General features: G+C 41.4%; 1 protein-coding gene across 7 annotated transcripts in view; it reads left to right on the top strand.

Moving 5' to 3' along the window:
* Positions 1-26,448, top strand: part of VPS8 (VPS8 subunit of CORVET complex) — an 84,510-nt gene that overhangs the window by 25,315 nt on the left and 32,747 nt on the right. For 5 of the 7 annotated variants that reach the window (XR_007506285.1, XM_049802308.1, XM_049802313.1 and 2 more), the window contains 19 exons: positions 188-262; positions 934-969; positions 3,217-3,307; positions 4,411-4,457; positions 5,346-5,435; positions 5,827-5,873; positions 6,398-6,620; positions 7,546-7,635; positions 9,069-9,120; positions 9,409-9,451; positions 10,232-10,304; positions 14,413-14,532; positions 15,130-15,201; positions 17,843-17,962; positions 19,164-19,220; positions 19,635-19,717; positions 21,095-21,179; positions 22,199-22,297; positions 25,911-26,000. Coding sequence is in view for 6 of the 7 variants with exons in the window: in XM_049802308.1 (XP_049658265.1) it covers positions 188-262; positions 934-969; positions 3,217-3,307; positions 4,411-4,457; positions 5,346-5,435; positions 5,827-5,873; positions 6,398-6,620; positions 7,546-7,635; positions 9,069-9,120; positions 9,409-9,451; positions 10,232-10,304; positions 14,413-14,532; positions 15,130-15,201; positions 17,843-17,962; positions 19,164-19,220; positions 19,635-19,717; positions 21,095-21,179; positions 22,199-22,297; positions 25,911-26,000 (1,593 nt within the window). In the remaining variant the exon portion in view is untranslated. The remainder of the gene's footprint in view (positions 1-187; positions 263-933; positions 970-3,216; positions 3,308-4,410; positions 4,458-5,345; positions 5,436-5,826; positions 5,874-6,397; positions 6,621-7,545; positions 7,636-9,068; positions 9,121-9,408; positions 9,452-10,231; positions 10,305-14,412; positions 14,533-15,129; positions 15,202-17,842; positions 17,963-19,163; positions 19,221-19,634; positions 19,718-21,094; positions 21,180-22,198; positions 22,298-25,910; positions 26,001-26,448) is intronic. The other 2 variants (XM_049802309.1, XM_049802311.1) reach the window with 2 other exon arrangements.

The following is a 26,448-nucleotide window of genomic DNA, read 5'->3' as shown; positions in this document are numbered from 1 at the left end:
CAGGAAGGAGTGGCAGTAGAGCTTTTTTACTTACTACTACCCAGCAATCTGTGTTGTTCTATCCCAATCCTCATTTTGATTTCTGAATTACAAAGTGTTTCTAAAGTTCAAATGTATTTATGTTTCTTAGGAAATTTTACAAAAACAAAAAGCAGTTTTACTTACATGTAATCTTTTTTCCCTGTAGGCATTGGTTGGAGAGAAAGCTTGTTATCAGTCCATCAGCAGCTGTGGTGGCCAGATCTTTTACCTTGGAACTAAGGTAAATGTGGGGAGCTTCTAATAAAAATATGGGGCATTCACTGTTGATGGTAGCTCATCTTCTGGAGAAGGGCAATTTTTTATTATATTGAGATGTGAATCAGGGATGGGTTCTTTGTGCAGTTATGTGGTGGGATTAAAGAATTGTGCAATAATTTGGTCTTGGCCGAGGTATAGGCTAAGTAAGACATTGTCATAGTTTCACAGTATCCTGGTTCATGTTGCTTCAGGGTAGACTTAGCATTACTTTACTGACATCTCTGTGGTAAGCTTCAATTTCTCTGTCTTAAATGTGCTAGTGAGTAAACAGAAGAAAATAAGACAGCAGGGAATACTAGACTCTATTGTATGGAATGATAAAAGGAATATGTTATTCACTTTTCCTGTCCTGCAGTGCCTTTCTGTGAAAAGGCAAAGAGGGGTGGCCTATAGGATGGCATGTGGAAGTAGGGGAAGAAGTGAGGTATGGTATCTTGGAGCAGATGGGTTGTAAGGCCATGTAAAGAATTTTTTCTGTTTAATATAAACATCCAATTTATTCCTGCCATGCCAAGCTTGAGTGTTGCTTCACTTAGCTTCACCTGTATGAGCATGCTTTGGTGGGTCTGTGGGATACCACAGACTACATGAGCAACTGTAACTAAATAATTTTTTTTTTTTTTCATTTTCTAGTCTGTTCATGTCATGACATTGAGAAGCTGGAGAGAGGTACGTTGAGTGGAAAACTGTACAGCTTAGTAGGTTCAAATTGCTTAACTATAGCTTGAGAGGATGGGGAGAGCATTTGTGAAGCATGTTCTGAGCACTGTGTTCAGGATCCCTGATTGCTGTGCACAGCCAGCACTGTAGGTACACTGCTTTCTGTGGTGGGATGCTATGGGACTCCCACTTGCATAAACTTGTAGGCTGAATGGAGACCTTGTTCTCCCAAGCAAGACATAATGCCTTGCCATGTTTCAGCTTCTGTTAACAAGGTAGAGTTAGTGCAATGTGTGAGTTTGGGGGACTGTGTAAGCGCTAGCCTTCTATCTGCCAGATAAGCATACAGGAGTGGAAGGAAATCTGGTTTACTGTATTTTGTCTTGAGCTACTGCAGGAGCTACATCATAAAATCCATCAAAGACTACCTAGAAAGTTCATTGGATTCTAGATCCTTGTTTCTGTTGGTAGAAGATTTTTTTGGAACATCATTTCTCTGACAGCTGAAACCCTATCAATTTCCACACTAAAGTTCCTAGTGATCTATCTATGTCTATTTGTTCCTGTGTTGTTATTTTCACTTGAGTTAAACAGCAGTTTTTCCTTTCTGGATCATCACTTTGCAGTATGTTTAGTCAGTGTATGCATGTTCTCTCTCAGACTTTGTTTTACAAGGCTAAGCAAAGCTCCTTAATCATCCTCTTCTAAGATTACCTTCCCATTCCTTTCTTTTTTCATAGTCAGTGTTCTTTGCACCTCCTTTGCTCAGTTTCTTGAACATAGGTAAACACTTTGGCACATTACTCTGGGTAGGGTCTTACAAGTGCCATGCACAGTGTCACCTGTTCTTCACCGTCTCTACTAGGTATGTCATTCCTCATGCATCCTTGGGTCTCATTTTGCTGTTCCTTTGGCTCCATGATGTCAGTGGCTTGTAGCACTCTGGAGATTCACCAGTATCCCATAGCCAAACCCTGATTTCTGCTCTAAGTTGTTTGTACCATTGGATTGATTGCATCATATTTCTTGTTACCCAGCTTTACGGGCAATCCTATTGTGTCTGTCTTTCTGGTTTGCTCTCTCACGTCACATGTTTACAGTTGGTTGTCAGCAAACTTCATTATTAGATTCAGCTTATGCCAAGTTAGTTGACTGAATCATTATGTAGAAAGGGGCTTCAAGGCTGATTCTGAAGAACTCCAATAGTAGTTTTTTTTCCAGTGTTGCATTTCTCCTTTAAGCAGTGAACTTCACCTTTTTTCCTCTTACCTGCTTTACAGCTTTTGTACTCATCCATGATTATAAGCTCCTCCATGTGACACTGTTTCAGGACCTTTAATAAAATATGAACGGTTCAGCTCTGTTGAACTTGTATACAGTTGCTGGTTTTAGTTACCAAGATCACTTTCCTCTGCTAGTCTTCCCTCCAGCCATTCACTACTGACTTTGGTTTAGTAAATTGTTAATGAAAATTCTTGCTTTGACCCATGATTTCATGTACTGGTTTTCCTAGAATTCAGAATTCAATTCACAACTTACATGCTCTGAGCCAACCTCCTAAATTACTGTATGGTTTCTGTTGTGCTGCAGGCCTCTTTATTGTAGGGGACTTACTCAAGAGTTGTAGTTGAGTATGTGGGGGATTAGGGTGTGAAGCTGAGAGTTCTTGCTGCAGTACAGAAAGGTCGTCTGAGACTCAGAATCTCTGCTATCTCAAACAGTACTTTAACATTTTGACCTAACATACCAAGACCAGTGGTGCTTGACCTTTTGTGCTAATAATCCTTTAAAGCAGAAAATATTTGTGATCTATTTCAATCATTGTTGACTGTGAGCTCAGGAGAAAAAGGGTAGGATCACTACACCCATATGATGAAAACATGGCAGTTTTTTGTTGTGCTCTAAGCAATGAAGCAAGGATGGGGAGTAGAAAATTTTTATTCTTTGTGATTGCAGACACTCGCCAATGCTGTGGGTCTCCATTTATCAAGCATCTGACCTAAAATGTAGCCTACAGTGACTTGACGTACTGGGGCCTGACATTTCTTGGTCTTTTTTAACTGTCCAGCAGCAAATGTACATATGAGAGAATTTTTTTTGAGATACTGTCCTTTACTGCAATGTGTTGAGAGCTTCTGAGGTTTCCTGTCCCCTTGCTGTCAGGGATCATGACCCACTACTGGGAAATGCTGATCTTAAATGGGAGGGGATCATCTTTTCTGCAATACTAAGGTCCAGTATTACTTGTTATTTTAGAGAGTTGACCACCTTCTGAAACAAGAGCGTCTCACAGATGCCCTGGCTCTAGCTTGGTCTTTTTATGAAGGTAAAGCAAAGGCTGTAGTAGGTAAGTTTGGGTTTGGCTTTTTTTTTTTTTTATTTGAAACCACTAGGGAAGGTTTTAAACCTATGCATGTACAGAAGTCACTTTTTCAGGAAAAAAAAAAGGAAGAGTAATGAATTGAAGAAAAGACAGTAGGATGTCCTGCTTTGGGTTTGGCAGAAACAACACCTTTATGTGGATTGGTTTGATTTTTTCAGAGTCGTAGTCCCTTTAGCAGTCTGCTGTTTTCAAATGAAAATCTGACTTGGTATGTGTTGTGACTCCTATCTGTTGTCACTTTGCTGTGAAGGAGGTGGATCCATGTGTTGAATATCTAGCCTGTTAAAATATTCCTGAAGGTCATGCATGACCTGTAGGTAATTTTCAGTGTGATGTTCTGTCAGCTTTGCCAAGCAGGTACTTTAATTCAGGTCTCCTCTGACTATACAACTGACTGAAAGAACTGCTGGGCTTCGGCACCATGTTTCCTCTGAAGGAGGATGCTTTGTGAGCACATAGCTTGTTATGATAAACATGTTAATTATGCCAGAAACTGCCACTTGAACAGTCTGATTTGGACTGGATGCATTGACTTTTCAGCAAATAACTTCTGATGGTTTTGACAGATGAGACTCAAGTTCTTGAGATAAGAAACTCCTGCTGTGAAATTGCTAGCATATGAAGATTTGTCTTGTTTTAATGGGTGGATATAATGCAATTACACAGATAGTTTTTCACTATTCAAAGAATTACTGTCTTTTTGAGTTGGCATTTCAGAATTTTTTTTCCCCCTTATAATGCACTTAATTCAGCTTCTTTGCATCAAGGCATCCTCCAGCAATTAGCCTCATGTAGACAGTCTTTGACAGCCCTCTGCTCTCTCAATATTAAACAGCACTCCGATCTGTTCTTGCCATTCCTTTGCTTGAACAGTCTTTACATTGGGAGACTAAGCTCTTCAGAAGAAGAGTGGGCTAAAAGTAGAACACAAAATTGTGTGTTCAGGTATCCTGACCTCTGCATCTCAACAGTAGTGGTGTTAGCATCTGAACTGTGGGATTTTTATATTTCCACTGGTAGCTTAGATGAGAAAAGCTTCAATTTTTTTCCCCTTTCATTCTTTCTAGGCTTGTCTGGGGACACAAGCAAGCGGAAAGCAGTCATTGCAGACAGAGTGAGTCACTGACCTCTTCCTAACTGGGTTTTCATGTATGCTGATGGGATACTAACTGTGTTCCTGGAAGGAATGGCTTCTGTCCTCCAGAATTAATCCAACTAACTCTAGAATGTGTACATGTGCCTCTCTTGCTAAGATTGTGAGCAGAATTTTAAAAGAAACTTGGAAATACCTTTTGGGTAAAGGTGGGGTAAAATCTGCAGCATAAGCAAATCAAAATGTGACATTATCATCAAGGTCTTGAGATATCTGGTCCCCTCACAGTGGAGAGAAACCTTTTTTGTAGGTAACTCCAGAGTTTCCTGACCTTTGGTTGGCAAGTGTCTATCAGTACATCACTTGCTGACTCTCAGGATGGAAACTTTGCTCCATGTATACATGGACATGGAATAAACTCTTCAACTGATCCTGTTCAGTTGTTGCAGGAACCTTTTTGTGGGAAGGGTATGTTTAAAATACACAATTACTGCAATATTTTTTCAGCTGTACTTTGTTCTTCATGTATATTTTATTTGCAGGTAAGTTTTGCTGTTTAAGGTACTATCACTTAAACTTCAGGTAAAAACATGGCCCAGATGAGCCTCATGCTTCAGGATGTGTTCATCTGCCTTGAAAATTTGCTTTCAGACTGGCTGCCCACTTTCTCAGTCAGTTAAAGCTAGTGTAGGCCTTCAGCATCCTGCTGGGCCACTTCTATGCAATGTCATGCCATTGTCTTTTGGCAGCCTCTTCCCTCTTCTCCATCCTGCCCATGGTAGTTCATACCCAAAATGGGACAACAGAGTTTACAGTGCTGCCAACCCCCAAGTCAGTCTATTAAATGTGCTACCAAGTAGGGCCTCTAGTCTAGGATTTGAATGAATTTTCTTGTTTATTGTAATTCAGATGGTTGAAATCCTTCTCCATTATGCTGATCGGACTTTGAAGAAATGTCCTGACCAAGGAAAAATTCAGGTTATGGAGCAACATTTTCAGGTATGGTGCTCCGGAGGGCTCTCTTGTCTAGACCTTTTGCATTTTTTAATCAGACTTTGCTGCAAAAATTACTTGTCTGTTTTTGAAAAATACTGCTGCAGTTCACCTGAACTCTCACCTCTGTTGTGTGCACTAATGAAACCAGGACTTCGTTACAGCTAGGTGGCAGAGCAGAACCTGTATGCCCTCTGTCCTCTGCAGAAGTGTGACTAGAAGTTTTCTCCAGCTTGAACCAGCATAGGGGAAAACCTGTAACTGTGCCAGCTACCAGCTGATTGAAATAACTCATCAATTCTGCTCTGTATTGGAAAGGCTTCATTGTGTTCTGTGGTATGTGCTATTTGGCAGGATTTTTTTGCCAGTCCCTACAGCTTTTTTGTTTCTTCTGCAGGACGTGGTGCCTGTCATAGTTGATTACTGTCTTTTACTCCAGCGCACGTAAGTCTGAATTTGCAAGCCTGTCTCCCAAGGCAGACCAGCAACCCATGCAGTCCTGAGTGCTGTCTCCTATTATATCACATGGTTTAGAGGAATCATATCACATCATTGTCATCATATATCACTTCACAGTTTAGAGGAATGCTTAAAAACTGATACTAAAGTCAGGGTACTCACTACTCAAAGAAAAGTGAGTCTTAAATTTTCACTGATGTGTTGAGGAAGAAAAGTTTGCATCAAACTGTTTCCCCCACACCATCCCCTTAAGAAAGAAACTGCCTTGATAGATGTTCCTGTCATCATTTACCCTCTAACAGCAGGGGGTTTCTGCTGCAACATACATAGCCAATTTATTCTGTGTAGCTGCCTGTAACTTGCATCAGTGTAGGAGCTGAGCAGGGCATTCAGCTCCTGAGTTTGAGAAATACGGGGAAAAATGAGTTTAATTTGGAGCCCTCAGAAAGTAGATATGTAAGGAGATTTTAATAAGATTATTTGGTAAGTAAACACTTCTTTCCTCCTAGGGATCTATTATTTAACCAGATATATGATAAGATGAGTGAGAATTCTGTAGCTAAAGGCATCTTTCTGGAGTGCTTGGAGCCATATATCTTAAGTGATAAGCTGATGGGGATCACAGCTCAAGTGATGAAAGACTTGCTGCTTCACTTCCAAGACAAGAACAGGTTGGAAAATTTGGAAGCCTGCATTGTACATATGGATGTCACCAGCTTAGACATACAGCAGGTGAGCTGTTGTACTGCATACTATATTGAGTTCTCTGAATAAATGACAACATCCCCTAGTGGCTGATGCAAACTTCTTGTTGCTTTTAAGTGCAGCATAGCATGTGGAAAACAAGGTGTCACTTTTCAACAGACAAGACTTATGTAATCCAAACCATTCATGCCTTTTGGTCACTAATTTATAACAGAACTTAGCCCTGTGTCCCTGGGATCAAATTCAGTGAATGTGGAAATTATTTAGTATGGCTGTGTCCATCCTGTAACATGCATGCTCTATAAACATGTTTTGCTCCCCTAGTTTGTGTCGTGGCATAGGTTAACGTGTTGGAATGTGTTGGAAACTACTAGTCCATTGGGATTACTCTCATATTCATGATCAGTCTTTCCTGTTTTGAGTACCTTACCTAACATCAAAGGCTGCAGGGGCACCAAAAAATGGTGTTGCGTTTGTCAGTTTGGTGCCAGCCAGCCTGCTCTGCTCAGGTGCTTGCTCTTGCATGACAATGTTAGTGGACCAAGGAGGTGTTCCTGCTGGGTAGTCCTGTTTTCCTTGGTCAGTTTTTATTCTCACAGGAATGACTTTCTATTCCAAGGAGGGAAATGCTTGGGAACTTGACAAAATGATTTGCTAAGACCTGCCTTTTTTTTTCTTATTATTCCTTAATCTCATTGCAGGTTGTGAATGTTTGAATCTAGGCAGTTAGATTCCATGTTTGCTGCGTGAGCAATAAGCTGGATACTGCCTTTGGGGATTTGGGGTCCTTGCAGAGACTAGTTCTGCAAGTGGAAATTCTCATTCTACTTTAAATCATACTGTTGGATGATGCAAATGTAAGGACAGGGATTGTATTTGAGAGACTGGGGAATGAGAAAACTATGAATTAAGAGCAGCTGTATGTCTACATTGTGCTTTGTTTGCCGTGCAGGTAGTTCTTCTATGCTGGGAAAATCATCTCTATGATGCCATGATCTATGTCTACAACAGTGGGATGAATGACTTCATTAGTCCCATGGAGGTAGGAAAGATGCTCAGTGCAGTGAGTTGTTATTTGTGTGTTCAGCACACAGTCTTTCTGAGAAACAGCATTTCAAACCCAATGTATTATCTTCTCATTCAGTGTGTATATATTCTTGTTATTTTTCATTTCAAAGGAGAAACCATGTATGATATATGCAGTTTATTTGACTAGATGCAGTAGAGGAAAAAAGTAATTTGTAATTACTATGCTTTAGAACACAGATTTCCCTGCTGAGGTAGCAATGCTCTGCAAAGTTAGAGCAGGAAGTTTAGTTATGTTAATAAAATAAATATAAAACAAAAGCAGCAGAAGAGAATAATAGGACACCTTATGGCAATTGCATTGCAAAACTGTCTGCTAACAGCTTTGTTGCTGGTGGTGAGCCTAGCCTATATGGCATGACGTGCTGAGAAAGCATCAACTTTCTGTACAATGGAATTAATGGGAGTGTAGGTGTGAGGTTCTATGAACACCTCATGCTTTTTTTCCTTCATACTGTTCTTCCTCTGCTGACACAATAGTATATTAATACGTATTAAAGAGTGATAGAAACAAAGGGTGAACATACCTGTGTACAGAGTTCAGAAAAAAGGCTAGAAACAGTCCTTGCATTGAGGCAGGCTTTGTTCTTAGCACTTGGGTGTGATCTATCTACAGTAGCAAGCACAGGACTCAATGGAATGCTGTAACTGAAGGCCCTGTTGATGCTGCTGCTGGTAATTCTGAAGATGTGCCTGATATACCAATTGCTCTTGAAGCCTATAGCTGTAATGTCAAGATGTTGCATTACGGAAGCACTGCTGGTATTTTCTCAATAGCTCTGAAATAGAAAGCTGGGTCCATTTGAGTGTGAAAATCTTAAACTGCCCAATTTTTAGCAGTTATAATCTCATTTTATTTTTCTCAGGAAGGAGACTCTTGAGGAGTTCATGATTTTAAAAAGGACTTCTGGAAACCAAGCACTAGCTATATGAGTACAAGTAACTTTTTCTGCTTTCTAGAGCTAAGTATTTAGATGAGTCCTCATTCTACATACCCAAACTAAAGGCTGTCTGGTGACCCTGCTATGCAGGATGAAGGTTTGCATAATCTCTGGTGGCAGAAGGTTCAGGAACAGGAAGTGAGGCTGGTCAGTTATGCTCTGATTGTTACTTCTGGGACTACTGAACATTGTTTATTTTTTAGTGTGGCCTATGCTTAGGGGTAGATCTGATTGAATGAAGGCTGTTTTTTCATCCATCATAACATCAGCTGTGAAAAGCATCCTTTGCCACATCTTGGTGCCCTCTGTGCCTTTTAATTGTAAGACATGGTGAGAAAGCAGAGTTTCTGGGGGAAAGACGCCCCATTGGTGTCTGCTTTAAAACCACACAGATTATTTTCTTTGAGCTTTTCCAGCTGCTTGAGCACTGCCTTCTTTCTTGTTACAGAAGCTGTTCAAAGTCATTGCTCCTCCACTGAATGCTGGGAAGTCTCTCACAGGTACAGAATTCTTTCCCTTTAAGGGTTTCTAGTTTTGATATTTGATGTTTTGAGTATCTCTGGTCACTTCCACCAGAGGGATGCAAAAAGGAAGTACATAATTAATATAAGGGTCTTGGAGAACAGAAAAGTGTTCTAGTACTATTTACTGTGTGTAAAGCTGCTCAGCTCACTGTGTGTCAAACTCTGCATGTGTGTCAGATGAGATGTTTTGCTAACAGCTGGGAAAAAGAGTTGTATCTCTATATGTTGTCTTGTGAAGAAAAGGTGACAATTTTTGTTTTGTAGATGAGCAGGTGATAATGGGCAACAAGCTGCTTGTATATATAAGGTAAGGTCCCTTAGAAAGTGTGTGACATGTTGCCTAGTGGTGACACCAGATTTTTAACTCACTATAGTTGCATGATCTTACAGTGTGTGTCAAGGTCTGAGAGATTGTGTAAAATAGCAATGGCTACTTTGTACACCTGATTTAAATTTACAACAGCTTCTTGTTACACATCCTGTGAGTGGATCGGTAGGGTAAAGTTGGAGACTTAGAGCTCAAGTTACTGCTGATATGCCAAGACAATGTCTTTATCTTTAGAATTTGGTTAGAGTCAGTTCTTTGTCCTGTGCGTGTCAGTGCTCCTTGAACAAGGGCTCCATAGCCTGAAAAGCTGTATTTTAGGCCCTTCTGCCTTTTGGGATAGCTGTGCTCAGTTGCTGCTTACTGTGTTGCCTATCATTTGCAGGAGGTCATTCTGAGATTGGACAGTAGTGATTAATTAGTGAATTCCTCTTGCTGGAATTTATTCAAGATCATCAACATTAGATTCTGCATTATTCCTGCTTCCTAAAATGCAAGAGTAAAGATTTTTGTGAGAAATACTGAGTTTCCCTGTTACTTTTCTGCTGTGGAATGGTGTACCTCGGATGCAAGTTTATGCAGTGCATTGGCTTATTGTGTATTAACAGCAGCGCTGTCTGCAATGCTTTCTTTCATGATTTACAAAATAAATTTGACTTGCTTTAAGAGTATCCTGAGAAGTAACTAAAAAATAAACTGTTCACTTCAATCTGTTTAATGTCAGGACTTACTAGAAATTCCTTTCGCCTCCTTTTTTTATAGCTGCTGCTTGGCAGGCCGTGCATATCCATTGGGTGATATTCCTGAGGATCTGGTACCTTTAGTTAAAAATCAGGTGAGCAACCTTTTGGAAGGAAACTTTCCCATGTGAGGTTTTTAGAAGAAGCTGCGTATGTCTTATTTCATGGGTTTCTGATAGAAAACTATTTTCAATCTGATAGCTGTATCCTTGTGATATGAGTATATACCACTGTAAATACCAAATAAATTTTTAAAGAATGAAATCAAACACTTGTTGCATTCTGAACATTTAAACTTAATATTTTTCTTTCAACTGTAAATTGGGGTGTGGGAACATAGAGTTCTTAGGGGCACTAATTTTTTTTTTTTTTTTCCTTATTCTACCACAAAGTTACCAGAAATTTGTAGGTGTCTCTGCTTTCTAAACTTGACTATGATATGGGAGGATCTTCCCTGGTTTCAAATGCATGTTAGATGGGAATGACAGGAGTTGAAAGTGAGATAACATCAAAGAACATTAACTAAATGTTGCTTCCTCTGTTTGGCTGTTGCTAAAACTTCAGTTTGTGTTGGAGTTTTCTTGCCTCAGATATTACACCTCTGGCCTCTTTGCAGAGCAAAGTGTAAAGTTCAGCAGAGTCATTTTCCATGATGAAGGTCCCATTTGATGCATTTCAGTCTTTGCCCTAGTATCCCGTCACCATATCTTCACTTCTGAGGCTTATCCAGTTTCACGTATTCAAGACATGCATGCATCTGTCCTCTAGGTGTAATTCCCATGTGCAGGGTGAATATATCTGCCCTGCCACTTAATCCAGATCATGTATCCACAGATACTTGGTGGATGAGGTGAAGTGTGCCATGGCTGCTGTGTTAGGTAGTACTAGGTAGACTTTAGTAGGTAGAAATGTCTCTAGTAAGTAGCTCTTGGTTGCAGGTTTCTCTGAGGCTTTTTATTTTATGATCATAATTATATTAGTGTGTGTTCACGCTCATCTCTGCTCATCAAGGCATTGTATTTGCTGAAGATGAATTCCAGTATTGTGATAACTGCAGGTATTCAGCTGAGGTCAAGAGCGCATTGTAATCAAGTGCTCCAAACTGCATCCTTGTACCCTTGGCTTGCAGGGTCAGCCAGCCATCTGTTTCAGTGGCGGCTGCTCCTCTGCCACTTCACTCAGTCATATGTGGGCAATTGTTTGCCAGAACTACTTAATAGGTTAAGGGTGCTACAACACATCTCTCCTTAGGCTTATCTGAGGAACCCCTCTTGAGAGACTCCTTTGGCAGGAAGGAGGTTCAGGGGGTCACAGAACTGGGAAAGGGTTTAACATTAGATGTCTTTTGTTACTTGGAGATGTCTTTTGGTACTTGGAGAGAAAGGAGGATGCAGTCAGTTCTGAACTTAAACACCTGTATCCTAGCATTTGATTCCAGTTTATGTGATTCCAGGTTTTTGTATGGGGATTTTTGGGTTGGCCTACAGCTTACATTCCTGTTGTCCCTAATGTCTATGACTGTATCTGAGGTTTGGAGCTGAGGTGAATCTGTGATGGCTGTGAAGTCTGTGATTCAAGCTGTTTGACAACTCCTTCCCATATATCCTTATTATTGCCTTCTGCCCACAGCACTGAAGGGAAGAGGCTTTCCCAAAAGACTTTTCCACAGTGATGGTGTTTGGAAAGACAATTTCCCTTTTCTGGTAGTGCCACATTGAGACAATTTGAAAGGTAGCTAGTTTCTTCCTTCTCTTGAGAAAAGGCATAAAGCAACCCATGGCTTGATATTCTCCAGTCTTGTGGTGACTGTTAAGATCATCTGCTTTGTCAGTCTGTTCTAGCTCTGGTTAGGAGGCTACATTCTTCATCCACACATCTTGGCCATCCTTAGTTTGGGAGAGTTGGCCTATGTCCAGCCATTCTGCTTATATGGCAGGATCTTAGTTGCTTCAGAAAAGCCCATACCTATGTTTATAGGCTCTGAAGCTGCTTGGTTTACACCCTGTAGGCCAAGAACAGGCTGACTATCCGTCTCTTGTTCTTTTGTTGTTCTGCCTAGTCCCTCTAGGAAAAGCTGTGACCTAACAATCCAAATCATCTTCCCAGGGCACCTAAGGAATAGCAGCTGATGCCTTAAGGCTTCTGTGTGCTGCTATTATCCTGTGACAGTGCAGGGTTATCCTACTGTCCTCCTTTAGGACAAGGTTTGATTCTTGAGCTGCATCTCTTCATGTTGTTCTTTGCTGCACTGTTCAGCAGACCATCTTTGGCTGACCAGATTTATCACACTGTTCCGAGTCTGCAACAGTAGCTTTCATGTTGTGAGAAATAACCTTTTCCATCTGGATTGCCCAAGAGATTGGCGGGTTATTTCAAGGCAACAAGTACTATTGCATATGCCTTATGTATTTGTTCAGGACAGGTGTAAGCATGTTCTTAATGGTTTCATCACAGGGAGAGAGTACCTAGCTAAAATCACAGTGAACTTATGCTAAAAGTATGACTAGACATACAGGTTACATGTCATGAAAGCTGGCTTGGTCACTGCCAAGTAAATCTCTTTTCCTTATTCATTATTTCCATCAGAGTTGTCAAGGTGACTATTTCTTTCTTTTTAAGCTGTGTCTGAAGCTTGGCCTGAGGCAAAGCTTAACTCCTTTGGAGTCATCTCTGACAATTTAACAGAGGATGCTCCTGATCATCTTTTTGTGCTCATAAAACTCTTTCCTGAGTTTCTGGCCAGTTTTACTGCAAACATTTTTTGGGGCTCCCTAACATTTCACTTTAGTTTCAGGTTTTCAGTAAGAGGAGGTGCTTTCTGGTTTGCACTTTCTCTTTTTCTCTTTGCAGTGCAATGGAATATGGAACAGATATTCTTTGGTTGTGGGGTGGGTTTTTTTGGTGTGGTGGGTTTGTTTGTTTGTTTGTTTTGGGGTTTTTTTGCTAATCCAGAGTTGTAGCTATATGTGTGTGGTGGCTCAGGGTTACTGCAAACACATTCCTCACAGGGTGTGCAAACGAGTCTGGTCCCCTTTGCTGGATCAAGTACTAGGTTGTTGCCCTCTCCCATGGTCCTTATCAAGTTGTCCCTTGCACAAAGTAATGCTGGCACAGCAACAGACTGTGGCTCAGGATCTGAGGGGAAGTGGCACCCAACCAGCAGCAGTAGCTCTAGGGAGGAGCCATCAACCTCTGCTTTTTATGATCTTTGATAGTGTTCCTGAGAACTTGGCTTAAGTAACACCTTTCTGTCCACATACTTGAATCCACTCTAGCTACAGTCTGGGGTTTTTTTGTTTGTTTTCTTGAGAGTTCCTAGCTGACAGGTGGGTATCAGGTTCAAGGAAGCCAACAGGGAAGGTTGTAGGTCTGAAAGTCAAGCTGCTAATTCCTTCTGGCTTCACTGCCACTGTGGTGACAAGAAAATTAACTCAGAAAAGGAGTAAATGAGGGAACGTGGCATTTCCTGAGGATGGCTGGGAGAGTGTATTGCCTGTCAGTTCTCCATGGGATCCAAGTATGTATCTGAATACATACTTGCACTAGCCAGTCTGCAGCAGTCTGCTCTCTTTTTGCTGGTAGCCAGATCTGCTGTGAGCATGTTTGAGACAACTGGAGCTGTCGCTGCCCTGTTTGTTCCCTGGGAGGATCTGGACACCTCTGTCAGTGGTTCAATAAAGGGAGTTGCCTTCGGTTTGAAAGACATTCTCAAATTTCAGAAACTAGAAAGTCAGTGGAAGAGATGGAGAGTTGAATAGCACCTAAGTCAGTCTTTGCAGCGCCAAAAGCTTTGTGGCTTAAAGTGAGGGGGCAGACTGACTAGCTCTTCCCAAGGGAACTGCTGACAAGGAGAGGAGCTGTGCCCTGGTTAAGGAGGAGTTGCACAGCTTCTGAGGAGAGCTGCTGAGAAGGGGAGGGAGTTGCCTAATTTCATGTGCTTTGGTCTGCAAGTATAAGCCTTAATTTTTGCTTGATCTTAAATTTTGCTTGATCTTAAATTTGTTGGCGAGTCTAAGGAGGGGGAATTTTTTTCTTACTAACAAGCAGCAGAAAACATCATTCAAGTAAGAACACTGATGGACTCCTAAGGTGCTTTAAAGCTTAGTGCAAAGCAGGTAACAATGCTGCTTTCCCATGTGCTTGTGCTATCAGTTATATGAAATCCACGGGAATCCGCTGTGTTTGTTTGAATTTTCATTGCAGGTCTTTGAATTTCTCATCCGGCTGCATTCAGCTGAGGGATCTGTGGATGAAGAGGTCTACCCCTATGTTCGTACATTGCTGCACTTTGACACTCGGGAATTCCTTAATGTTCTTGCTCTGGTAAGAGATTGCTGATCTCCTCCAAGAGAAAAATGCAAGGCAGGTTCTTCCATCATCTGTGTCATGGTTGCATGATCTGTAAGATTCCTGTTAAAAAGTTAATGCTTTAGCTAAACCAGTAGTTACTTGGTTGATGCAGGAACAGTTTTGATGTGTGTTCTGTAAGATATCACAGGAGACCATAATAGTCCTTTATGTCCCTAAAGATAAAATGATGAAAGTGACATACAGTGAAGACTCTGGTAACAGAGGCCATATTTAAAGCACAGATAAAACAAGAATAATGTATTTGTAAAGAGTGTTTTAGTACCTACATCCTTCTCTTGCATAAAGAGTCATCTTCCTTCCTTTCTAAAGTTCTTGAATTTCCTCTGTCTATTTGGACCTGTTACTTTTACCTGAATGTGTAAGAATCATTTTGATAATTACAAAAGAGCAAATTGTATCTTGGAACCTGCTGCTTAGGCGATAAGCACAGAAAGGACTTAAAAGCATTGTCAGCTTTGTGATATGGCTGCTTCTTTGTGTTTGCTTGTATTTCTGGGGTTGGCAGTGGAAAGCATTCTTCTCAAGGTGTCAGTGTTTTGCCTCATGCAGACTTTTGAAGACTTTAAGAATGACAAACAAGCTGTGGAATATCAACAGAGAATTGTGGACATACTTCTGAAAGTGAGTATGCCTAAAAATTAACCTTTGTTTACATCTGATTATATACCAACACTGTGTAGTAAAGCCTGTAATTCGGATGAGATCTTTCTAGTCCTGCCCTGGATGACATCTCAGAGAAGGTGGTGGGCTGGAGCATGGATTCACCTCAGCCAAGGCTGTCAGTTGGATATTTGGAAGTGATGCTTCATGCACATTAAATATGGTGATACAGAGGTCTCCTTTACTGTCTGTGATTTCACCTGGGTCGTACTTTGTGGTCAAATGTCTCCTGTCTGCTCTGTTAAGTTTATTTTTATCTGCTTCTCATTGATTCCACTCCCTGATTCCTTCTGAGCAGGAAAAAGGTTCCCAGGAATCCTGTGCTTGGCAGGATGCCAATGGTCTTCTGATAAAACCCTGCTCCTTGTATCTGTAAATGCTGTGTTTGGGATGTAACATATCCAGAATGACAGGCCTATCTTTAGTAAATGGGAGAGAAGAGGAATGTCACAGTTATCAGCCTGGTGCTCTAGAAATCACTTGTCATCTGCAGCCTGTGTTCCTTAACAATGGATGTTCTCATTAAAAGCCATTGCTGCCAAATACAGTTTTCTTTCCCCTTCAGAGCTGTCAGCATTAATAATGAGTAACTCCACTTGGAAGCTGTTTATGTATAAACATATCATAAGTAGCGTTTCCCTGTCACTGTCGTCATTGATAGAAGAGAGCAAGGGCACCAGTGAGTGAATTCAGTAACAGCGCTGCTGCAGTAGGCGGTGTTGGGGGAGCTGAGATAATGCCACTGTGGGGGAACTTCTGTGAGCTTGTCTGAGTAGGGTGTTGGTGTAAGGATGTTAGCCCTGTGTTGCATTAGACCATGCTTTTTTGTGTCTTTAGCTGCTGTAAGCAGGAGGTGGCACACTGCAGCTGTGTTCTGGAGCTACGGTGGGATGTGTTCCTGTGGCACAGCATAGGCAGGATGGAGCTGTTTACAGCCTTACTCTGTGCTGCTGGCCACGTAGCAAATGTCTGCTACAACAGAATTCAACCCTGCTCTTGGAGGGGAAACAGAGGGCAATTGTGAAAAGTGTTGCAGAATTAAATGCATCTGCAGGCAAACAATTTGGTGTTATGAGAACTGTTAGTCCCTTGGTCTGGAATCTGCTCTTGTTTTGGATAAAAATAAAAAAAATCGTGGAACTTTTAAATTAAATTTATCATTGGCAAAAAACCCCCACCAAACACTTAGGAAATAGGCGTGCCTTTAAAATAGCTTCGTCAGCACAGATGTTCTAATGCTGATCTCAACTTTGCCAAATATATCGTCTTTCAGAAAGTCCACATGTTGGCCTGTAAGCCTCTGTCAGGTTGCTCTGTTTCAGAGGTACAGTATTCTCACCTTCACGTGGACTGACAAGGGCCCAGCTTGTGAAAAACAGCCAAAATGAATAAAACACTCCTATTGTTTTAGTGACCCATATTTTTAATGCTATTAGCTAATGCCATTCTGAATAGGCTCCTGTATGAAATAGCCTTTTTAAACAGAAAGTTAAGATTAAGAAAGAATGATAGCATTAGCTGATGCTTCAAGAAGAGCTCTACTTGATTCCTTAGTGTGTCTTACCTGTCTGCCTCCACTTCTGTAAGATAATCATTAGCATCTCATGGGGATCTGGAACTCTGGGTCACTTTAAGGAATCAGTTGTAACTCCCAAGCTTAGACTGAATGAGGTTATAAACTGTGAGATGCTCCATGTCTAGGCTTTGCTGGAGCAATTCTTAGATGTTGGCTGACAGAGTTGTTCAGGTGATGGATTTCCTCCCAACTAAACCCACTGCTCTTAGAGAGGAACTCTCCAAACGGGCATTTCACTTTCCCTTAGTGTTTAGGATTTTTTTAGAAGTATGAGACACCAAGTCAGGACACATCAGGCTCATTTTTTATATGCCAGCCAGGTGACAAGCACTTTTCAGGTTTGAAATCCCTTTTGTAGTGACTCTTATATATTCTGTTTTTCTGTAATTTCAAGTCAAGTCAGCACAGCTACAAGTTTCTGATAATATTAATAGATTAACAGCTAATTTAATGTAAGAAAAGAAACTTTTCCCCAAACCTATGGTTGTTTCTTAGTCATTTGATCAATTCTTCTGCATACCACAATTGAAGTGGTGAGTGCCTGGGACTTGAAGTCAAATGTATATTTTTTTTCTCCTATAATAATCTTCTTTTTTCCTCATGTGACAACATTTCCCTGCTTAGAAGCTCTGTTACAAGTCCAGTGATCAGCACAGACTACAGAGATGGAGATAAATGTGGGTTCAGCCCTTTCACACCCGAAAATCAGGGACATGTAAGAGTACTTCCCTTGAGTATACGGCAGAGAGGTCAAGCCTCTTCAGCTTTAGGACAGAGGTGGTTTAGCAAGGACACATCCACTGTCTGTGTCTTCAGGTGACACAGTGAAATGTCATGGAAGGTGGCTTATATTTTGACCTTCAGGATGGACTAACAACAGAAGATTAGGTAGATGTCTAGGGTAGGAGGAGACATGATGGCTGTACAGGGATTTCTTGTTGCAGTGTCCTGATTGCTTTCCCAAAGGCAGCTGCAGAATCACCCACTTGCATTTTTATTTTTTCTTTTTTCTCTAATGCTTCTCAGGTCATGGTAGAGAATTCTGACTTCACTCCATCACAGGTTGGTTGTCTCTTTACCTTCCTTGCCCGTCAGCTTGCCAAGCCCAACAACACGTTGTTTGTGAACAGGACACTTTTTGACCAGGCAAGTATTCCTTTGTGAGGGGTGGAAAAAATTCCAGACAGGGCGCAGCACTGCAGAAAGCGTGGCTAAGTGCTCTAGACTGAAGCAATTCTGGAAGTACTGGTGCATTATAGAACAGGTAGCATCTTGCTGGGACATTGCCGTGGTTTCAAAGAAGCAGAGTAGGAGAGACTACAGAAGCACAGTAAGCTCCATATTGCAGCTTGCCTGCTGGAATTGTGTGAGAAATAGGGTTAGGTCCAAGGAGATGGATCAGCCTCTGCTCTTCTCCATGGAATGGCAGATTCCTGTGGTCACTAGCGTGTCAGGAGAGGGAAAGCAAAGGCCCGTAAGGGCAGGAACAAAGCTGTTTATCTTTAAGCCCCAGTGAGCATTTTGGTGGCTCTATTGTCACTTGTTAGGCATATGAAGATGCCAAGATAAGGAGATAAGGGGTGCCAACTAAAATTACATTAGCAAGCTTATAGAGCATGTATATGTAGCTGGTAATTTCTAGTTCATGTGGCCACTATCCTTCTTTGCTGTTTGAAATAGGCTGATATGCACCAATGCATGCCTGAAGCTTGCATAGGTTAAGTTCATATCCCAGCTTAGGTCCCAGAAATTCCTGGGACTGAGGAGGAGGCTTCAATGGTTACAGCAGTTGTACTTTGATGATAATATGGATATATGGACACTAATAAAAAATGAGTTAGAAAATACATGTCCTTTGTCATAATTTAAGGTCAAAGAACTCTGTGGAGGCTAAATGGATTTGCATTAAACGCTTTAATTACTGATACAAATTACACAATTTCCTGGATTTCTGGAAGAGATGGCGCAGTCCAGGAGAGAAGTCGAGAGGGTCAGTGTAGTAGTTCCAGTTGTTTGGTGTATAGTCCAAGGCAAAGCCATGGGGTCCCCTGAGTTATTCTATATTTCCTGGGTTCCCCAAAGCTTGGTTCTAGATCCTGGTGCAGAATTATGGGTTTCCCTCCCTGGAGTCCTTCAGCAGTTCCTGGTTACTCCGGTGTTCTTAAGTGTCCTCAGTTATAGGACTGTAGTAGAGAGAGTACCTCAGAGATTAATAGTACATTGAAATTGCAGTGTTGTGTTTTGATTTGTTGTTGCCATTATTGGTGCTCACAATCTGCTTGTTAGTTTTATGCCAACAGTATGCTTACTAGGTCTAGCTCATGCTAACTTCTACACCTGTGCGCAGGTCCTTGAATTTCTGTGCAGTCCGGATGATGACTCCCGCCATTCAGAAAGGCAACAGGTAATAGCCTTCAAGGGAACATTTCTTTAAGCACCAGGTATGACCGGACTGTAGAGCGGAGTTTGGCCTCATTGGGAATGGGTGTCAGCTGAAGGTCATATACCAAAGCAGACAGCTAGCATAGGAATGGTGGCCAGCATGGAAGAATTGGGCAGTGCTGTACACAGCAGGAGTGAAGGAGGATCCTACCCCAGCATTGCCTGCAGGAGAGGTTTGAAAGCAGTAAGAACAGAAGCAGGAAAAGTCCTGGATAAGGGCATGACCTTCATAGTTAATGGACAATCAATTAAAAAAATCTGTAAAATAAGCCCTGTGTTAATACAAATTTTAATGGAGCAGGAGCAGTGTACTGTTAATGGCACTGGCTGTCCAGCTGCTACTGCAGTGTAACTAATTGGTCTCCAATATCTGCAGGTCCTTTTAGAATTGCTCCAGGCAGGAGGGATAGTACAGTTTGAAGAGAGCCGTCTTATCCAAATGGCAGAAAAAGCTGAATTGTAAGTTGCTGTGTGTGATATATAAATACTGCCTTTAAATCTTGTTTATGATATTTAAATACTGCCTTTGAATTTCCTCCAAAGTTTTTCTTCCTCCACATTTCTTGTTCCTGCTTTGCAGCTGTGTTTGGGATTATTTTCCCTATGCATTCACAGGAGCTTCGTTTGATATTTTCATATTTAGTCCCAGTCTTTCTGTCTTATCCCTACTGGGTGTTCTTACAGAAAGCATTGTTAAGATAAGAGGGGGTAGAGCTATGGAAACCCTTCAGCATGAAACCCTTTGGGGCTTGATGAGTTCTGGCACTTCTTGTCCTAGAGCCCAGGGTTTGTTCAAAGGTATAGTTGTATATTTGAATGCTCTACCACTGACAGATGGAGATGACTTGTTGGGTGAGACCTACAGGTGGATTTAAAAGCATGAAGGGGTCTGGAGCCACCCCCATGGTACTCATTTTAGAATTGAGTAGGAGACACAAACACAGTGTCTGGAAAGGCTAAAAATTTCTACCATCTCCTTTCGATGCTTTACGCTTCCAGAAAGAGCCTGTCATGCCTCAACAGAGCCAACCAAGGAGGGCATCTTCATCCAAGTCTTGAATCTGGATGTTAAATGAATTAATCCACCATACTACAAAGGACCAGAGGGATAGAAGTGCAGTGGTGGAATATGCCATGCCTGTTTTTCTGCTTGTCATAGAAGGAGTTACTCAACCACATTTTTCAGACTCAAGAAATGAATTTTTTTTTCTCCTTGCTTCATAGAGTTTGACTGCCAGAATGACCAGCTCAGCCACTTCCATCAGAGCTAAAAGACCTATGATGTAATGTTATTCAGCAGACTTCTCATTTGTTCTGCCTCAGTTGCATCCGTTTTTATCTAAGTCTCAAAATATTTAGAGTGTTTATTAAAATTTGAAGGTAGGAAGCTGTGTCATAACATTATTGAGTCATGTTCAGTGTATTTCTTCAAATTACTATTGTGGATTGGCATAGCTTAGAGTTGAGTGTGTTATGGAAATCAGGAAGATGATCTATTAGCAGCAGAACCTCTGAAACCTGATTTCTTTAAGGATTTTTGTCCTCCGTCCCTTACCTCTCACCTTAGTAACTCTTGTTTTCTCTGTTTTGTATGATAACCTCCCCAAAAGAGTGAGGTTGATAGGTTGATACCAAATGGCATATGTAAACTGGAGCCACCCAACCTGTGTGCTGAAAACCTTAATGTAAGATACTTCCAAATGCTTTTTGTAACACATGCTGTATTTTCTTTTGAATGCTGCCAAACTGTGCTGCATCTGAGCTACCTACCTCTATTCTGCTGATTCACCTGAGTGAGTGAGTTTTTCCTAACGTGGAAAGTATTTTTCATTTTAGCTATCAGATTTGCGAGTTCATGTATGAACGAGAGCTTCGCTATGACAAAATAATTGGCTGTTACCTGCATGATCCAGTGAGAAAGGTGAGTAAATCTGGTGCTTCTGGCTTCTTCATAGTAGTGCAGCCTGTCCTGGTGGTCAGAGTGTAAAGGGCACAACAGCCCTGCTCTTCTGCCGTACTTCTCTATCTTAAAAAATGTCCTACTTTACAGTTGAGTTTTCTTAGTTATAGTCAAAGCTTTTTGTGTTTGTGTGTGTTGGAGTGTCATTTTTTTAAAGTCTCAGGGTTTTGGTTTCTTTTAAAATTCAAACAATGCTAATACATAAAACCTGAGTGCAAGGTGGGATTTATTGCAAATGTTGCTGACTGTGATACTTCTTTGTTTCTCCCATCAGTCCCCTCTTTTCTCCCCCTGGACAAAGTTTCTCTGCCCTTACTATCTCTTTGCATTTAGCTTCTGCATGTCTATAAGTTGCATATCTGCCACAGTTTTTGATGTATTCTCTTCCCTACCACCAACACAACTTGGGAGGAGAGTCTGGCAAATGTAATCTCACCAGCTCCTTGTGAAACCACTATGCTGAAAGCTGTGTGGGTGAAGGAGTTCAAAGAGATAGGTTGTGATAGTAAGATGGTCAAAAAATATGGCACAGGCGAGCATCTGAGCTGAGGACAGTGCAGGAGAACCTGGGGGAGAGGCTAATGTTGAAGAGGAATTCAGGAATATGCTGGGAAAACTGACCTACCCTCTGGTAGAGCCTTCTTTTCCTATGCTCCTAGCTAAAGAGTCATGTCCTGTCCTTTTCTCCTGTGAGAAAGAGAGGGGCATTTCAAATAGTGGAAGAACAATTTTCTTTTACCTCAGTGCTTAACAACTTCAGCATAAATTCTGTTTCTCTTGGCTTTTTTTTCTTGGCAGTTCTTCAGGAACTATGTAGGGACATATAATCTCACCTGCAGGTAACTTATCCTGACTTGCTAAGAGAGGACTAGCCCTGAGGTCATCCTAAGATTGCCTGAAATGTTCTGCCTTACTAAAATCTAATGCTGTTATTGGTGCTGCAGAACATAGTGTACCATTTATGGGTTTATGCCTTACAGGAAGAAGTTTTCAACTATATTCACAACATCCTGTCCATGCCTGGCTACAGTGCTGAAGAAAAGCAGTCTGTGTGGCAGGAAGCTTTGGAACATATAGAGGTAGAGTGTATCCTAAACCAATGGTACCTCAGCTACTGCTAACTCCTGTTGGATTTGCCTGGTACTTTTCTGTGAGCACAAGTGTCACAATGTCGAACCACAGCTGTTTAGAAAGCTCTGACTTTAAGGTTTAGTAGTCTCGTACATTAACGTAAGTGCCTCTCTTGGATTCAGGCTGTCTTCCTTGGTTTCCTGGTTTCAAGTATTGCTCTTTGGATAATGGGACCTTATCAGGGGGTGATGGCTAGTGAATGCTGTGCAGCAGGAAAGGAATCCATTAACAAGTCTTTCATCTTCTGAGCGTGCAGCAGTAGCAAGGTCAGGACATTGACATCACTGACCTCACAGTCTGTGCTATCAAATTCCTCATCTTACAATGATAATAGCATTCAACCTTGGTACCCTGGCACTTTTAACCTGTGGGAAGATGGGGTCATGAATTCTACTGTAAGACACAGACTGTTGCTAGACTTCTCTAGCTAATAATCTTTCCCATCTCTTCAATCTCTTTTTGCTTCAGGGGGTGGAGATGTGTCTGAAATAATTGTCCAGTCAGTAGACATGGGGAATCCATAATATGTCCACTTCCTGTAAGGTGGTGTCAGTCCCCTCCAGAATGATCTGGAGATAAGCCAGAAAAATAACTCTGTCTATAAAACAAGCAGTCATGCACTTGCCCAGACTACTTAGCAGAAAATGGCCATAGAAGTCTGTATACTGTGAGGTGGACAAAAAAGTACTAGGTACATTTGAAAGGATACAGAATAGTTTTAGTCTCTACCAACATCTGCAAGTAGCATAGGACTAATGAGAAAATGGACCAAGAGGGAAAATAGTTCAAAAGACAATAAACAAAGAAATCCTGTGAATCCAGCTGTATGACACGCAGCTCGCTGAGCTCACACACGCTCTCCAGATGCACTTTCAAAGCCTATGGGAATTGTTGGTGATGGTTGTGCTGTGGCTGAGCGGGCCTGGCTCATTACTACCTTATAGGAACAACTGAGCTTTCCAGTTTTATGCACGCTGGGCTTTCCAAGTTGAGCAAGCTGCCGTCTACTGTGCTGCTTCCTTGTGTCTGCTTTGTTGATCTCCTACTGCATTCCTTGTCTCTGCTTCTATTGGTATATACAACCAAATTGTTTGGCATTATGAATGATTCAGCCTCCCTCTGTAAGCCTTGTTTTGTGTTTTTGTGGAATCACAGGTAGGTCTCCTCTCTGGGTCTTTTCAGCTTTAGGCCTTTACAATTGCTGTTCCATGCTTGAGTGTCTCAGGACAAATCAGAACTGTCCTGTTTTTCCCTTCCTGATGTTTCTCATTGTGTTGTACCAGTTTTGATAAGCTTGTCATAGGCTAAGACTGCCAGCTTCTCATATTGAGTTGTTTTGGGGTTTTTTTTCGCAGTCTGGAGCCATTTCTTGATTATTGTACAGTGTCAAAAGTGCCCAGTGCTCAACTTGTCAGAGCTGCGTACTTTTTTGAAGTTGGCAAACAACAGAAAATATTCCTCTCAACTTTTCCATGGCCATCCTTAAAAAGGGTTTCTTGCACTGTTCCATCAGCCTTGTAGGTAACAGCCAGCTGCTTTTATCTATGATTTTCGCAGTTTCCTCCAAAAAGCTGCTGGGCAGATGATTGGTTCTGTAGGTCACCTTTCTTGGGTGCTGTCACTCCCTCTTTCCTTTTGGCATCTTCTGTTTCCCAGGATTGGTGAACAGTATATACAGTTTCATGTGACTTAGCAGCTTACTGGCTGCTATGGGCTTTTGTTCTTCTCCATTGTATTAATCCTGCTCCTTGACATTCAGAAGACTTAAAATAGTAAATAACATTTCACTAGGGTGGTGCTGTGATTTCAGGTCTTTGAACAACTGTCTTTTAATCTGCTGTGGTATGAAAGTAGAAAACTGGCGTCTTCAGTTGAAACTTTCAGTGCTTAGAGAGGCTTTCCTGGTGACTGCATGACAGAAAGTGGGGTTTGTGATTGGTGCCACTTCTTATTTTCTCCATCAGCCTGCATAGCTGTTGTTCCTTGAGGTTTATCTTGAAAATAAAGCCTAAGGCTTCCCTTCAATCATAGTGCTGTTTGTGGTGGTCACTTCCTGTCCTCAGACCCACATGCTTTGTGTCAGTACTGTCTCCTTAGGCAGACAGCCCTTGAGAAGTACCATGTCTGCAAATTGTTTAAAGCTGGGAGAGATGAAAACCCAAGCCCAAAACCTTTTGCTTGAGAGTAAGCTGTGAAGATCACACTGATTCAAGAGCTGTAGTCAGTTACAGGGAGGCTGAGCCACCTCCCTCCAGCCAGTCAGTCCTATCTTCAGCAGTCCTGAAGACTCCCAGGGAGGGTTTGTACAGAGAGAAACAAATTTAGACAGTCACACTACATCCTTTGTGCATTCTTCTGCACTGCTGTGGTTAAGATCTTCTGGGTACTTTGGATTGCCTGTGCTCGTGAGGTGAAGAGGTCATGCTCCTGAGCACTAGAGAAGCAACAGCAGCTCTTGTAGTAAAGCTGTGAAGTCAAACACCTCAGAGTTGCTTTGCTTTTTGGTAGGAAAATTTTCTTTGGAAGCCTCACAACATGCATCTTCTCTGATAGCTCTTCTTTAAAGAGCTTGTGGAGTAGTCCCACTCTTTCTTGTTAATTCCTTTCTTCCCTTCACACTGGTCTGTTGCTGGCATTGGCTGAATTTGGTGGCTGCTACATCTGTCTGGAGACCAAGCTAGTGCTAAGTAACTTTTTCAGATTATTTTTTTTCTTCCAGATGTATGTTTATGAAATTCTTTTTTCTTTATCACTATAACAGTTGTTTTTCTTTAGTAAAGCTACTTTTCTCCTTTGTAGGCTTAGCAGGGGCTTTTGGGAAGGCTTACCAGTACCCAATATTGGTTTGAAGCAGTAGCTTCTCATTTATTTGGAAGCATGGATGAATTTGGAAGCATTGGAGCAAAAAACCTCTTGTTCTGGGTTGTGTAAACTGGTATGATATGAAGCCTCTTAGATCAAGCTTGTCAGGAGGCAAACACACAGGCATCTAAAAGATTCCCCCCCACACACCTTTTATTACAATAAAGAAATTGTTTATGGTTTTTTTCATGTCTGGACAGGTGTCAGTTACAGTTAACAGTTGCAGGAAACCTGCTTTTAAACCTCTGGTTGGGTTCAGTTCAAGACAGTAAACACTGTTTCCATTTGACTGAGAAATTCCCTAGGGTCAATTGAGGGCTTTATTTCCTCTTTGCTGCTGGCTCGTAGTTGGCACTAGGAATATCTTGTTGGTAGGGAGTATAAGACAGTTGTCAGAAAACCTGTTAAATAATTTCCTTGCCTTAGGACTGAGATGTGGTCTCACTAGTGTGAAGAGGTCTGTGTTCTTACAAGGCCTGTTGTGTAGTAAAATCATCGACTTCCAAAAATGCCTTTTTACAAACTACCTTTCCTTCTAATTTTTTTCGAAATCACTTTTTGTGTGATGGTATGCATTATTTTACAGCTTTCATCTAGGCAAGGATGCAGTTACAATAGGAATGGACTCGGTGATACTGCGTAATTATATTGCCTATGAAATTAAAAGTAATTATTTTTGTTGTGTTTCCCTCTCCAAAGGAGTTGCTGTTGCTGAGTCCATGTAAAGCAGCTGACTTGGTAGCTATTCACTTCAGTGAGCAGATTGAGAGCATCATTACAAACCTTCAGGTAAAGTGTCAAACTTCATTGATGTTGGTTCTTCTTTACAGTGAGGTTGCTGTTCTTGTAAGAAATGATTGCGAAGTGTACTCGTAAGTTGTCGCTGTGTCAAACAAGAAAAATAGCTTGATAGCTACTCAGCTGCGGGAATTCCTACGTTTGAATTATTTGGCCTGTTTGTAGAGTTCTGGCCATAAAAATGTACGATCTCAGAGTTGCTGGTTGTATCACTTGCTAATGCAGTTTTTAGTTTGGAGTTCAGTATGGCTTGCACTCACAGATCAGAAAGCACTGTTGTCAGCACACATATCCTCTGAGTATTTATGTGAGGCAAATGCCTAAACCAACTTCTTCAGCAGGCACCAGCTGCGAAGAGTATTTTCTTCAATTGATATAGTTTAGGAATCACTGGTTTATAGCACAGTATTTAAAATAGTAATACTCTTTCTCCTCCTGT

Source organism: Accipiter gentilis, chromosome 6, assembly GCF_929443795.1.
Source record: "Accipiter gentilis chromosome 6, bAccGen1.1, whole genome shotgun sequence".
Classification (NCBI taxonomy): domain Eukaryota; kingdom Metazoa; phylum Chordata; class Aves; order Accipitriformes; family Accipitridae; genus Astur; species Astur gentilis.
Note: the sequence above shows the minus strand (reverse complement) of the source record. Positions and strands in the feature narration are given on the sequence as shown.